The sequence below is a fragment of the Oreochromis niloticus genome, linkage group LG11 (genome assembly GCF_001858045.2).
Source record: "Oreochromis niloticus isolate F11D_XX linkage group LG11, O_niloticus_UMD_NMBU, whole genome shotgun sequence".
Lineage (NCBI taxonomy): Eukaryota > Metazoa > Chordata > Actinopteri > Cichliformes > Cichlidae > Oreochromis > Oreochromis niloticus.
The window spans coordinates 30,517,413-30,530,096 of NC_031976.2; the positions used below are offsets into that span (position 1 = coordinate 30,517,413).

The 12,684-nt window shown below is 39.7% G+C and overlaps 1 protein-coding gene across 3 annotated transcripts in view; it reads right to left on the reverse strand.

The window, feature by feature from the left end:
• Positions 1 to 336: 336 nt before the first annotated feature.
• Positions 337 to 12,684, reverse strand: part of bbs9 (Bardet-Biedl syndrome 9) — a 168,768-nt gene continuing 156,420 nt past the window's right edge. For all 3 annotated transcript variants that reach the window (XM_003450309.4, XM_019364688.2, XM_019364689.2), the window contains one exon: positions 337 to 2,631. In XM_003450309.4, coding sequence (XP_003450357.1) covers positions 2,303 to 2,631 — 329 coding nt within the window. In that variant the 3' untranslated portion in view covers positions 337 to 2,302. The remainder of the gene's footprint in view (positions 2,632 to 12,684) is intronic.

Here is a 12,684-nt window from a genome sequence, read left to right on the forward strand (position 1 = left end):
CATTCATAAACATGGTTTATTTCATTCACATTGTTGGTGATCTTGCACCTGCTGCAGACTAATGACAAAGTCCCGACTTATTCTGGAGTACAGAAACTTTTTTTTTAATTAACTGTGGCTACAAAAAGCAAACTCGGAACGAGAGCTTGGTAAATCTGCACCACTAATACAACAATTACAAAACCTAATGTACATTATAAACATTCAAGGTATTCAAAAACAAAACATGTAGTACCTTGTGTCCAGTGGGAACCCTTTATAACATCACAAACTTAACCTAATTGTCCTTCTTGGCAAGGATGAGCTGATGCTGGTTTCGGCTGATCTGTTTTTACCTCTGCTCAAAGTTTACATTTTAAAATATTTACATAAAAAAATAAGATATACACCCATACTATGTCATTTTTCGATCAGATGAGTCAGCAGTAGCAGTAGGCACTGCTGCAAACAGGGACTCTGTTACACAATACAAACTAAATATAAATTTCCCAGCAGACAGAAGGGCTGAAACTAAACATAAAGACATGATGCTTACAGTTGACTTGTAGAGGAGTGCAGAGCCACTGGGATTGCTGCTGGCACGGAACATATGGCTGAAGTCTATAAGCTTCAATTCTGACTTAAATATAGCTCAAGCTATTAAATTTATGTGTTTTAAATGGATTTGTATGAGTGAATGTGTCCAAAATTATATATTACAATATAATATCACATATTTGGTTTATAAATCTCTAAACCAGGGACGCAACTATATGTTTTAACAAGTAGTGATTGTTTCATCTGGGGAAAAAAAGACTCAGTGAATGGCTTTTTGGTTTAAATTCAACTGTCCAGACAGATTCCCATCTCCACCCTTTAAGCTCAGTGTTGCACATATAGTATGCTGTAAATTTGATCAGCCAGTACAGACATTTAAATTCTAAGCTGACCAATAAACTCACCAGTCTGTACATGCTGGTTCCAGTATGATAAACTCACCAAAGAACATCTGTAATTATCTTATTTTGTGTGTTTTTATGAAAGGACTGGCTAACTCTATTTATATTGTATATTTTTTTCGAACTTCCCTCTCATGGTGCCTAAATATGCATACTTTTTGTCTCAATAACTTAAAAAATGTTTGAACTTGGTTGTATCTGTGGTGTTTAGAGTAAAGAGAAGATGTTTCCGACTATGAAATGTAAAGGGACCTGTGCGCTTAGACAGAAGTGCTGTCGGACATCTTTGGAAACCCCTCCGCACTCACATCTACTTTACAAAGACAAGACACGACCCAAAGTAAGACAATATGCAGTGTTGCTCTACTGTAAATGAACTGACTCTTTGACATCATTTAGTACAGTGCAGTAAGACATTTCTTGCTCTGGTGCAAACATCTTGCGATAACATTGCTGTACGCAGCTGTTAAAACCAGCCTACCTTCACAATGTTCCTGACTATTTAAGGATGAGCAGAAAAGGCTGGAGTATTAAACTGGCCCTGTAGACTCTGGACTGCCACGCCGCTTTTTCAGGAAACACCCTGTTGGTTTCCATCTTACAAAAACAGTCTCAGGTTCGACCCCGCAGCAACAATTATGTGTCCATCAGCCACCGCATGTCCTTGAGTATCCCAGCTTTAAAAAAATAAAACCTCAGGTTGGAGGGGGTGGCGACGGAACCAAATGTAGGATGTGGCCTTGATTTACCCGGAAGCAGCAGGATGGCTGAACGCGTCAGGCGGTTTATTCTTAGTGGACAGACGGGGGAGGCTCAAGCAAGGCCCGGTGCCATGCGAGGGGGCGACAAGGCGGGTGCGACGTCACAGCCAGAAGTAAGCGTGGGCCGGGCGTGGTTGGGGATTAGGGAGGTACTGGGCTGTGGGTTCAATTGCTGCTGAGGCGGAAGGAGAAAGTCAGCAAAATGTCTGAGAGGAGGACAACTTTGCCTTCCTCCTCACTCTCCATGGGTACAGTAAAACTACTGGATGTGGTGGATCAGCAGAGTGTGTGTGTGTGTGTGTTTTTGAGATCAGCTATTACTAGAAGATGTAAATATCCATATACGAGGAAACTGTTTTGCTGCTAAGACATGTGACCTTGACCGAGTCGATTTACTGTATTTATTGTGTATACTGAATATAAATGTGTATTTGTGTCCTATTGAATTACATGGCTTTGTATATGTTTAAATGTGAACTGTATATAAACACATGTATATTTATAAGTACGAGCCCCCAGATGTGCATATTGTGTCTGTATATGCTGTTTAGACATGTTTTGTTTCCGTATGTGTGTGCATATTATGTTATCGCACTGTTTCTATTAACCCTCCGCAGCCTCTGGCTCCTTCTTCTTCTCTTTCACTTTAACTGATGATCTCCTGGACACTTTTTTGTCCCCTGCCTCCTTCCCTTCCTTCTCTTTTTCCTTCTCCTTCTTCTCCTTTGATGACTCCTTCTTCTCCTTGGAAGAAGATGATTCCTTCTTGGACTCCTTCTTTGCCTCCTCTTTGGGCTCTTTAGTTGACTCCTTTTTGGATTCCTTTTTCTCCTTGGACGACTCCTTCTTCTCCTTTTTTGCCTCCTTGATGGGCTCTTCTTCTTTTACGCTCGCCTCTGATGGTTCCTTGGACACCTCTTTCTTCTCTTTTTCTGAAGAAGAAAATAAAAAAATATGTAAATTTCCTTACATATGATTTAATATCTCTACTTCTTTATTCAAAACATTACATTCATAACATTCAGTCTCAGGTCTCAGCCAAAGTGATAAGTTGAGAGTGACAAGGGAAGCCTGGGAAGAGCTGTAGAAGCTTGCTGTCACCGTGACCCAAGCGTCAGCGAAGGATCATAAAAAAGATGGCTAGAGGTTTGGTCTGAAAGATCAGAAGGTCACAAATAGTTTTTGTTTAGGCAACACAAAAAAAGAACACTATTAGTTTTTTTCATGAGTGAGTATCAGTTAAAGGGACACTTAAACTGGACTGTGATGCTGGAAGAAACACTGGAGGTCACATGACTTAACTTATGGGGACCATGAATTTTGCAAACCTTATAACATGGTTTTGCATTTGGACCAACCCAGTTACTGACTGACAAATCCCTTGATGGAAAGAAAAAAGTTTTGGTTTCCATTATTCTCTAAAGATCCCTAAATTTAAGCCTGAGTTGACTCTTAGGTCCAAAAAGTCTTAATTAATAACTAAGCTGAGTCTAAATCGAATTGTCACTTATTTATTCTCACTTCAACTCACTCATGAAGGCCAATCCTGGCATCATAGCAAGTTTAAACCTTTGATTTTAGGCAAGAAGGCAGCTCTTTCCATCCTCACTTTTGAATTAAGATCGAAAAACAGTCCTAATTCCATCCATACGGCTGCAGTTAACAAGGGACCAGCAGCCAGAGGATTTAAACTGCAGGCACAGTTGTTTAAGATTATTAAATTATTAAATGCAATGAATGAGATGGATTAGAAACAAAACAGAAGACAAGCAAAAGTAGTAATTGTATTATTTTGCAAAACCATGTTGATATAAGTGCAACTAGTTAGTTGCACTTAAATCATTAGAAAAATCCTAAAACCCCTGATGTTTTATTGGGTATAAGGAACCCCCAAAATAATGACATAATGGTACTAGAGAGCATTAATGTGAAAAAAAACCAAAACATCCAGCATCTATCATTTTAAATACCAGTTTAGTCAAACACTCAGTGTAGCTATTACAATAATACGGGGTTATGCTGATGTTGTTTGTAGATGATGATGCTAATGCTATAAAGTAAAGATGAGATCAGAGTGGCAGTGCATCATTGTCAGGATAATTGTTTTTCTGCTGTCTGACAACAGGAGCCAAAAAATATGAAAATAAAAATTACAAAGTGAATCTGTGACCACAATGTTGTGGAGAGGACTGACTGGAGCAGCTCTCCCACAGGTGGTGGCCTAGATGCAGTTTTGCTGTTTACAAACTGCAAAGAGAATAAAGAAGAAGAAGGGATTTAGCCATGTGGACACACGCAAAGACAATGGTGTTGTTCAAAATGTTAATGGGACACAGATTCTCTTAAAATACAACTTTAGATGGGTTGTATTTTAAGTCCATTAGCAGTAAGAATGAGGATTAACTAACGTTTACCCAATCAGTCCGTGTTTTAACAGAGTGATGCAAATACACTGCAACTCCCACGGATCTTTAAAATTAAGACAAATTGACTGACAACAGCACCTGCTGCATGACAAAGGACCCCCACTCAACTGGAGTCAAGGGTGGGCCCTTGCAACCACACACACAGACAATCACACACATGCACACACACACTCTGCAGCGCTGCCTTCTCCAGATTGGATTGGCTTTCTGATAAGGTGATAACGGTACGGGCGTCTGCCAACAAAGAGACACGCTTCTTATCTCCATGAGAATGGAGAGGGTTTTTCAGACTGGAGACTACAGCCTGGTATCTCACTGTGTGTGCGTGCGTATGGAAGCGACAGTACAAGAGCCACCTCTTAGAATATCTGCCAGTGTGTACGTGTGTGGATGAATCTGTCTTTGCATGTATGTGGTGGAGACTACAGACTGCTCCCTAAAGACTGCGCGTGTTCACAGACTCCAGAGAGAAGCTCTAATCAGACAGCTCATCGTCTAGGGCTTAAGAAAGAGAGACTCTGGTAGTGTGTGTGTGGATGGCAGATGGGTGTCTGTCCTAAGTGTGCTGCAAATAGTTGAAAAGTTTTTACTTTATCTTTTTATAAAGTCACATGCATCTAAATGAATCCATTACATCACACACTGGGCTTTTGGTGTGTGCTAAAAACAAATCAATGTAGTAAAAAACAGAACTGACTTTGGCTAAAATACCTTAAATTTCTTAGTGACTAGAATCAGTTTATTGTCTTTTTCATATCTTAAGCATGTTGTTTTCTATATTAGTCAAAAGTGGGATTTTTGCCCCTAATTTCCTTTAATTGCTAAATCTGCTCACACAGGCAAGAAAATTAAAAACACACGTGGATGATAAGACATTAGACGTTATGGTCTGCAGCTCCATTGTTTGAGTTTCAGTTTAACTGTTTAATGGGTGGCCACTGAGACGGTTGATTAAGCCGCTCGTGTTTCTAAGCACACCCACCCAACCAGGTCTAATTAGATCCAAAAAACCACAAAACCCCTTAACTGTGCTGATCCACTTCACACGCTAACATGCACAAAATCTATCGGCTTCTACAGAAAAAGTGAGAACAAATAATTTGGAAGCACAAACACAGAGAAAGCTGACCGCAAACTGTTCTGCAAAAGAGCAAATTTCCACTTTGGCATGCAAATTCTCCCCCTCCGCCTCTCTCAGTGACCTCAGAACTTTTATAGTTCAACATGAAAGAAATGTTGGGTGAGGGTGTGTCTCTATCTAAGAACTGCAGCTATAAAGAAATAAAGGCCAGAAAGAAAGCACATGCATGTGAAAATAGCAGAAAACATGTACACATCTGTGTTTATGCACGTGTGCTACGCCAAAGACAATATGCACTAATCAATGATTTTTATGTGCGTCCACAGCATTGGGGTCTCTGATGGGAGTAATCCTGTAGCGACCACCTAATCCCGACTGGATGGAAGTATCTGGCTAGCAAACACACTTTCCTCCACGTCATTCCTCAGCAGCTGAGCCAACAGATACCAGGAGTCTGTGCTTGTGTTGCACATGTGCATCTGTATCTCTTATGTGCACATTTTTGGGTCTGAGAGATCATTTCATGTGAATAGAGACTCTCTGCAGACGGCAAGACTGACGTTGACTTTTAAATGATTTTTTAGCATTTTAATTTTAATGTTTTTAATGAACAAGAAGTTATTCACGAAAAGTTAGATGCATATAACAAATTTCCCATCATTTAGGCAAAGCGTATCTGTGCTTGTATGTGAAAGCCAGGAGCTTGTAGAACCACCTTTTGCAGCAGTAACTGGAAAAAAGTCATTTGTGTATGACTTTATCAATCTCTTACATCATGGTGGGATTTTGGACCTTTTTTATAACACTGCTTCATTTCATTGAGGTCTGCAGATATTCATTTATGCAAATCTCCCTAAGTGTCCTGCCACAGCATTTAAATCAGGCTGAGGCCTGAAGTTTGACTAAAAACGTCAAAGAATCATGTAACACGTTGATTTTCTTTCCCAGCCATTCTGTTGTAGATTTGGTGGGATCTGTCCTATGGCATGACCATGGCCATCACATTAAAAAAATTTAAGGTAAGTTGATTTATGTGGGCTGACTTTAACCTTTTATTGGTTTGTAGATGTCACCCTCGCAGTATGGTTCTCCTCTAATCAAATTAATATGAGTCCTGAATGGCTTATGTATCATCTAATGGATATATTCTACAAAAGGTCAATTTGAAAAATTAATTTAATTAAAATCCTTTTAAGATTTGAGAATAAAGGTCATCACCAACATAACAAAAACCACTTGAAAAATGTTTTAAAAAAATGTTTGGTTTTTCTCTTGATGAATAAAAGCTACAAAAGAGAAAATGTCAGTACAAATGGTTTGACCATTAACAGGAAATTGAGTTTAACCTGAAACTAAGCCTAGTAGCACCCAAGTCTTAAACTTGGGTCAAACATCTCTGTTTGGTGTCAGAGTTCACAATTTAACCCAATATTGTCCGTTCAGATTAACACTGATGGTAAATCTGTGGCTACAGATGAAGTCAGAACGACCGCAAACAATCATCATGTGAGGCATGGGTCAAACCCTGATATGTTTGGTGTCAAAGGTCCACAGTCCTTACCTCTTAGGTTTGTTTTCACAGCGCAAATAGGTCATACATGTGAATTACAAAAAGGTGGGGCCACCCGACAATTTAAAGTTTTTCTTTTGTGATTAAAAAGATTAACTTGGCTTTTAGCTTAGCAGAAAGCTGAAGCTTCTTAAGTTGGAAATATCTAGCCAAAGAGATTTTATTTTTCGTTCTAGGTATTGAGATGGCTATCATTTTTCACTGTTGTGAAAATTTACCTCCTAGTACGTGAGTGAAGGCATATCTTGGCTACTTCAGGACTAAAACCAAAACTTACTGCATGGCTAGAGATAAGCAAGAAGAAAGAAAATGTTCCTTTGTAAACAAATTCGCCTTTTAACAATCATGTAAAATGGGAAACCTGTTATCTGTGAAAGAATTGGGACACTTCAACTTCTTTTGACAAAAACAAATTCAAAATTCAGTTTGTGTTTATCTTACTTTCTTTCTTTCTTTCTTCCTTTTTTTTTTTTTAAAGTGCAGCTCAGATACAGTAAGTCTAAGTTGGGAAGACGAAAGATAAAACTTTCCAAATGACCCAAAAAATATCTTCTGTAGTTCTGTGGTGCGCTTTGTTGTTACTTCTTAAACACCACTTGTGTCCATACTTGTATAAAAGCTAACAGCTAATAATGACCAACATACCACTTTATTTTGCTTCTGCTATAGTTTTGTGGTGCTGAATGGACAGTTCCCTAAAAATGATTTTGCATGCATCTTACAGTTTACTTCTGTTATCATGTATGCTTCACTGTCACAACACTTTTTTCATTAAAGTTCGACTATAATAGATTTAGTGCTGTTAATTTTTTACTTTGTTCATCTGCCATCTTGAACCACTTCATTTTTTAAAGCGTGGTTTCAGTTTTCTGATGCCAGTGTTTTTGAGTCTCATTTCCGTATTCACAAAAAAGCAGGTCTTACAAAAATGTTAATGAACAGGAAGTCATAGTCAGTATGAGTTGTGACAGCAACGACAGAGGATACTTTCATGTAATCTGAAGCATAAAACTTCTTTGTAACACTTTAAAAATAGAGCAAGCAAATCTGTGGAAACCTTCCAAGCATTTGTATGTCAAAACCATTTCCCAGCTCTCATGAAAACCACCGTCCCGTCTTAGGTTTTCATTTGTACTCTCAAAGCAGGAAATAAAAGTGTGTGTAAAGCCAGATCCTCGCGGGAGCAGTAGCAAGGAGTTGATAAACATTGACGTTGTAAGACAAGAAGTCAGCTCCCCTCCTCTATGGAAACCTAAAGGGGTCAGGTCACATCTTGTCAGTCTGCTACTTCAACAAACTAACAAAGTGGAAGTGTGCAGACTAAACAATGAAGAAACCTGTACTCCACATCACTCATAGCCACAAGGATCGAAGTGACGTTAAGCCCTTTTCGCATGGGACTCGAGCTACCTGGAAAGCCTGGTGGTTTTTGTCAGAACTTAAACAGGCACAGCCTTTTTTTAACCCCATGTGAATCTGCTACAGCTGTGTCTGGATGGGACCTGTTTGGCAGGAAACCAGGGGTAATATATTTCTTGTATTGCACATCATTGGTTAGAGTGAATGGTCATTAGGGGAAAAAATCTATTTTAATAGTATTCTACCAAATTACTGAGGAGGTGTTTCATTTTAGAGAACACACTTTTCTGTGAGAAAAAAAAGAAATAATGCAGAAACTAGGTTCCTTAATGACATGATTGCCTTTGTGTGGTTTTTTAGTAGGTCCTATGTAACTAAGTTATGCAGTGGCGCGTCCCCTCCAACCCTAGTTTGGGTTTCCATATTTCCAAATTCATTTTAGAACGTCTTAATTTGAACAAAGACTGTTTATTGGTCCATTGTGGTAACTTAACCTCGGCTGCATGATTATTCTTGTGTCATGAAATCATTTTTTTGTACACATATTACTCAGATTTGGGTTTGTGGTTGCCAGTTTAAATCCCATGATAAACTGTGGATAGGAAAACTGAATGAGCAACACCCAGCTGCTGCAGGGAAGCTGCTGGATGGTACAGGGCAGCTTTCAGTGCTCTACATAGCTGGTATACAACTGGAAGGTGAACTTTTTGGGAATATAAAGGCATTTTCTTTAGTGCCTTTTTCTTATCCGTTTCATTTTTAAAACCAACTTAAAAGATCGTTAGTGGATTTATTAAAGATAAAAAAATAAGGAAGGAACAAAGTTAAATGTATGGCTAACACAGAAAGATCAGTAATGGGTTTAAATAATCTGCATAGGTGTTTAATAGTGTGGGAAAATACGGAAAATGGGTGCAGGCGTTTTGCACACGTCATGTCACTAGTGTTACTATGTTTTGTCCTTCATAAGCAACAGCAAATTAGACACCACTGCGCACACTGTAAGCAGTTTTGAGCTTGAGTGTACACAGAAGTTATAGGTTCCTTTTTGTGGGAACCGGGTTGTAGGATTGTGCTTGCTAAAACTAAAGTGCCTTGACTACCCTGCCTAACGAGGTTCTGAATAACACCGCTTTCTGTACATTAATGCGCTTCACCACCGGAGTTTAGAATGCAACACTTGTTTGTTCCTCACGGAACAAAAACAAAAACCACAGCAACAAAAGTCAGTGTGTTGATTAGATAAGGGGAGTGACGCTATCTGCACCATGTTCAAAGCCCACATGTTCTGCCTGGCTTCACATGTTAGCGACGGATCACGACTCTGCATTCATCTGCAGGCAGCCGTAGTCAAAATAGAGGAGGCCGCACAGATCGCCCGCATCCCGACCCCGTCAGCATGTAGGACAGTGCAGCAGAAACCTGCTGATTTACAGAATCCACTCTGCAGAGTGTGTACGAAAGAGAGGGCCAAGTGCTGACTGATTGGATCTGTGGTGGAGTGTGTGTCTACAAGTGTGCATTTGTAAGTGTGTAAGCCTACTCATATGTGCCTGTGTGTGTGCGCATTTGCACAGTCCAGACAAGGCGGTAGAATAGGACACAACAGGATTATGTGAAGTTGAAAAACAAAGCTGTGCGGTCGGTATTGTGGGGAAATGATAGTGTGGGACACGAGAAATGCAACACATATAAGACAGAAAAAGACAGAAAAATCATTTAAAAATATTATTCACAAGCCAGAACATACAAAAATATATTAAACACTCTAAACAGATTTACTGACTTACACACGGTGCACTAATTTATTTCCTCTTTAGAGGGTTAAAACTTTGCTTTTCCTTATTTTCTTTTGTATGCTTCTGGCTGTGCATGTATCTCCTCTGAGGCAAACAGTCAGGATTCAGATTGCTCTAGACGAGGGGTGGGCAATCTCAGTCCACGAGGGCCGATGTCCCTGCAGGTTTTAGATCTCACCTTGGTCAACACACCTGAATCACATGATTAGTTCGTTACCAGGCCTCTGGAGAACTTCAGGACATGTTGAGGAGCTAATTTAGCCATTTAAATCAGCTGTGTTGGTTCGAGGACACATCTAAAACCTGCAGGGACACCGGCCCTCGTGGACTGAGATTGCCCACCCCTGGTCTAGACCCTCTATTTCAAGGTAACTTTCTCTACTCTTGCATCTTTAGGATGTCATAAAGTGTGAATATCGCTAATATACTGCTCTGCTTGTGAGCACATAAGCCCCTCCTACCAGCTGTCCAAACCTTTTGTTTAATGAGGGTCAGCCAATAAGATGAAAGTTTGCTTAAAGTGAGGGGAAAAAAGCTAAAATGGTAAATTACAGAGATTGGTTAAAATGAGGGGATTCACCAACATCCAGTATGAGAAAAGCAGTATCATGTAAACTACTTTGGTCAGAATCAGCTTCATTTTATGATTTCAACATCATTTTTCTACTGGAGAGACAAAAAGCAGACTATGAGCAATGAAAAGTCAGCGAGAGAGAGAGAAGGAGTTTGACAGCAGTCGGACAGGCAGTGTTTAATACTATTCTTGGTGTGGAATGTGCTGTTGAAGCACAACAGGCCTTTCCATTGGTGGGTGTATGTGTGTATTTGCAGACCACTGACAGCTCAGCTAAGACTGAGCCATACACTACACCTCCCATGGAGCACTACACACACAAACACAAAATGTCTTTGCAAGAAAAAAAAGAACACATATTTATGAGAAACTGGTCATTTATACACGGACACAGACCGGCTATTACTGTAGACTGTTATTCACGTGATGATGGAGGATGTCTTCACCAAATGATATTGCTATAAATATTCCTCAAACAGACAAAGGAGTAGTGAACCTGTTTTTAAAATCTTAATCCCTATAAATCATTTATTGAGTATAAATAGTTTTAATTTAAATAAAGAAGTAAAAATAAAAGGCCAACCTCTTTGGGACTAGAAAACATAGGTGGTTGTCCAGTGATTGCATTGCACTCTCAACCTCTTGGCAACCACTTTCTATCACAACGCAGCTTCACAGGTCACCAGGTGGGAGTTAACTTGTTTCCACTTGCAGTCTGATTTAGATTGACTGCAACCAGTTGCAGACAGATTGGTGAAGGTTTGCAAATAATCACTGCCTAATTTATAAACACAGACAGACTGTCAACACATTTATAGTTGACCTGAGTTAGTCTGCACCAATGAATGCAACTCACATGCACTGCTTCTCTTTGTAGTAGTTGACTTGACTCAACTGGTTATATTCTGGTTATTTTCCATATAAGAAAGGTTGCAGAGTGCCTATGTCATCTTACAGTTAAATCGTTGATGGGGATTATTAACCAGGTAACAGGTGGGATTTAAAATACTATTGTTACTTTAAATTTGGGCATTTGCTATAGCAATGGACACATCTGTTGTCAGATAGGTCACACAAACTAGTTTCAAGATTTGACTCTGTGCAAAATTTGTTATTCTGAGCAGCATAAACCGCCTAAGCTACTTTAACTTTTCTACTTTATTCTACTTTATTTATTTGCACATCAGTTAAGGATTTAGACCCTCACAGCTTTTATTAATATGGAATTTGTAATTTGTTACTGAGCAAAAAACAGAGCAGAGGGGAGATGGGAGTTAAAGAAAACTGGAAAAGAAAGGGAAATGCTGAGGTTTGTGTAATAACAGTATGAATTAAGGAAGAGACACAGACAGAGAGGAAGATGGTAATTCATGTTTTTAAAATGAGACAATAAAAGAGAAAAAAGAAATGAGAGACAAAGATTTATAGAGAGAGAGAGAGAGCGCAAGTCTGACTGAGGCTGCTGCTTCCACTGCCTGCTCTCTCTCTCTGGGTGTGGTATAGTGGGTGGGTTCATTCCCGTGGTCGGCTAAGATATTTTCTCTCTGCTCAGCTACGCCCTGCCACTAACCAGCATGCAGGCACACACACATCCACACACAAACACACACATAATGTACAGAAAAATATACAGTGGCCAGGCCGAAGGACCAGTCTTTTGGCCTGATACAAAAGGACATGAAGTTTTCCAAGTCTGGTGGTGACATAAAATCTCTTCCTCTCTGTCCCTCGCAAACACGGACTGATTTGCACAAACACACAGACGCACACATACACGCCTCCGTCAACTTCCTCGGCACTCTCTGCACTCTGCCTTAAATACAGCCAACCACATCAGAAAGGGCATTTACAAAACTGGCTAACTTACACACACACACACACACACACACACACACACACGCATACACACATAAGCTCAGTTTGCGACACATCTCGTATGAACATATGTCACGACCCACACACATAAGCATGATGACAATTTGCATATGTGAACACAAACACTCCAAAAACATAGGATGCAAAATCTAGTGTTTGTATGTGTTGGCTTTGATGTTTTTTTTCTGCCCATTGTTCTGCTCTGAGACACAACAGTTCATCCCTGAAGAGTGTTTGAACACCCACACACACAAATACCCGCATGCACAGTATATATAAGGTGGATACCATCTGCACACAC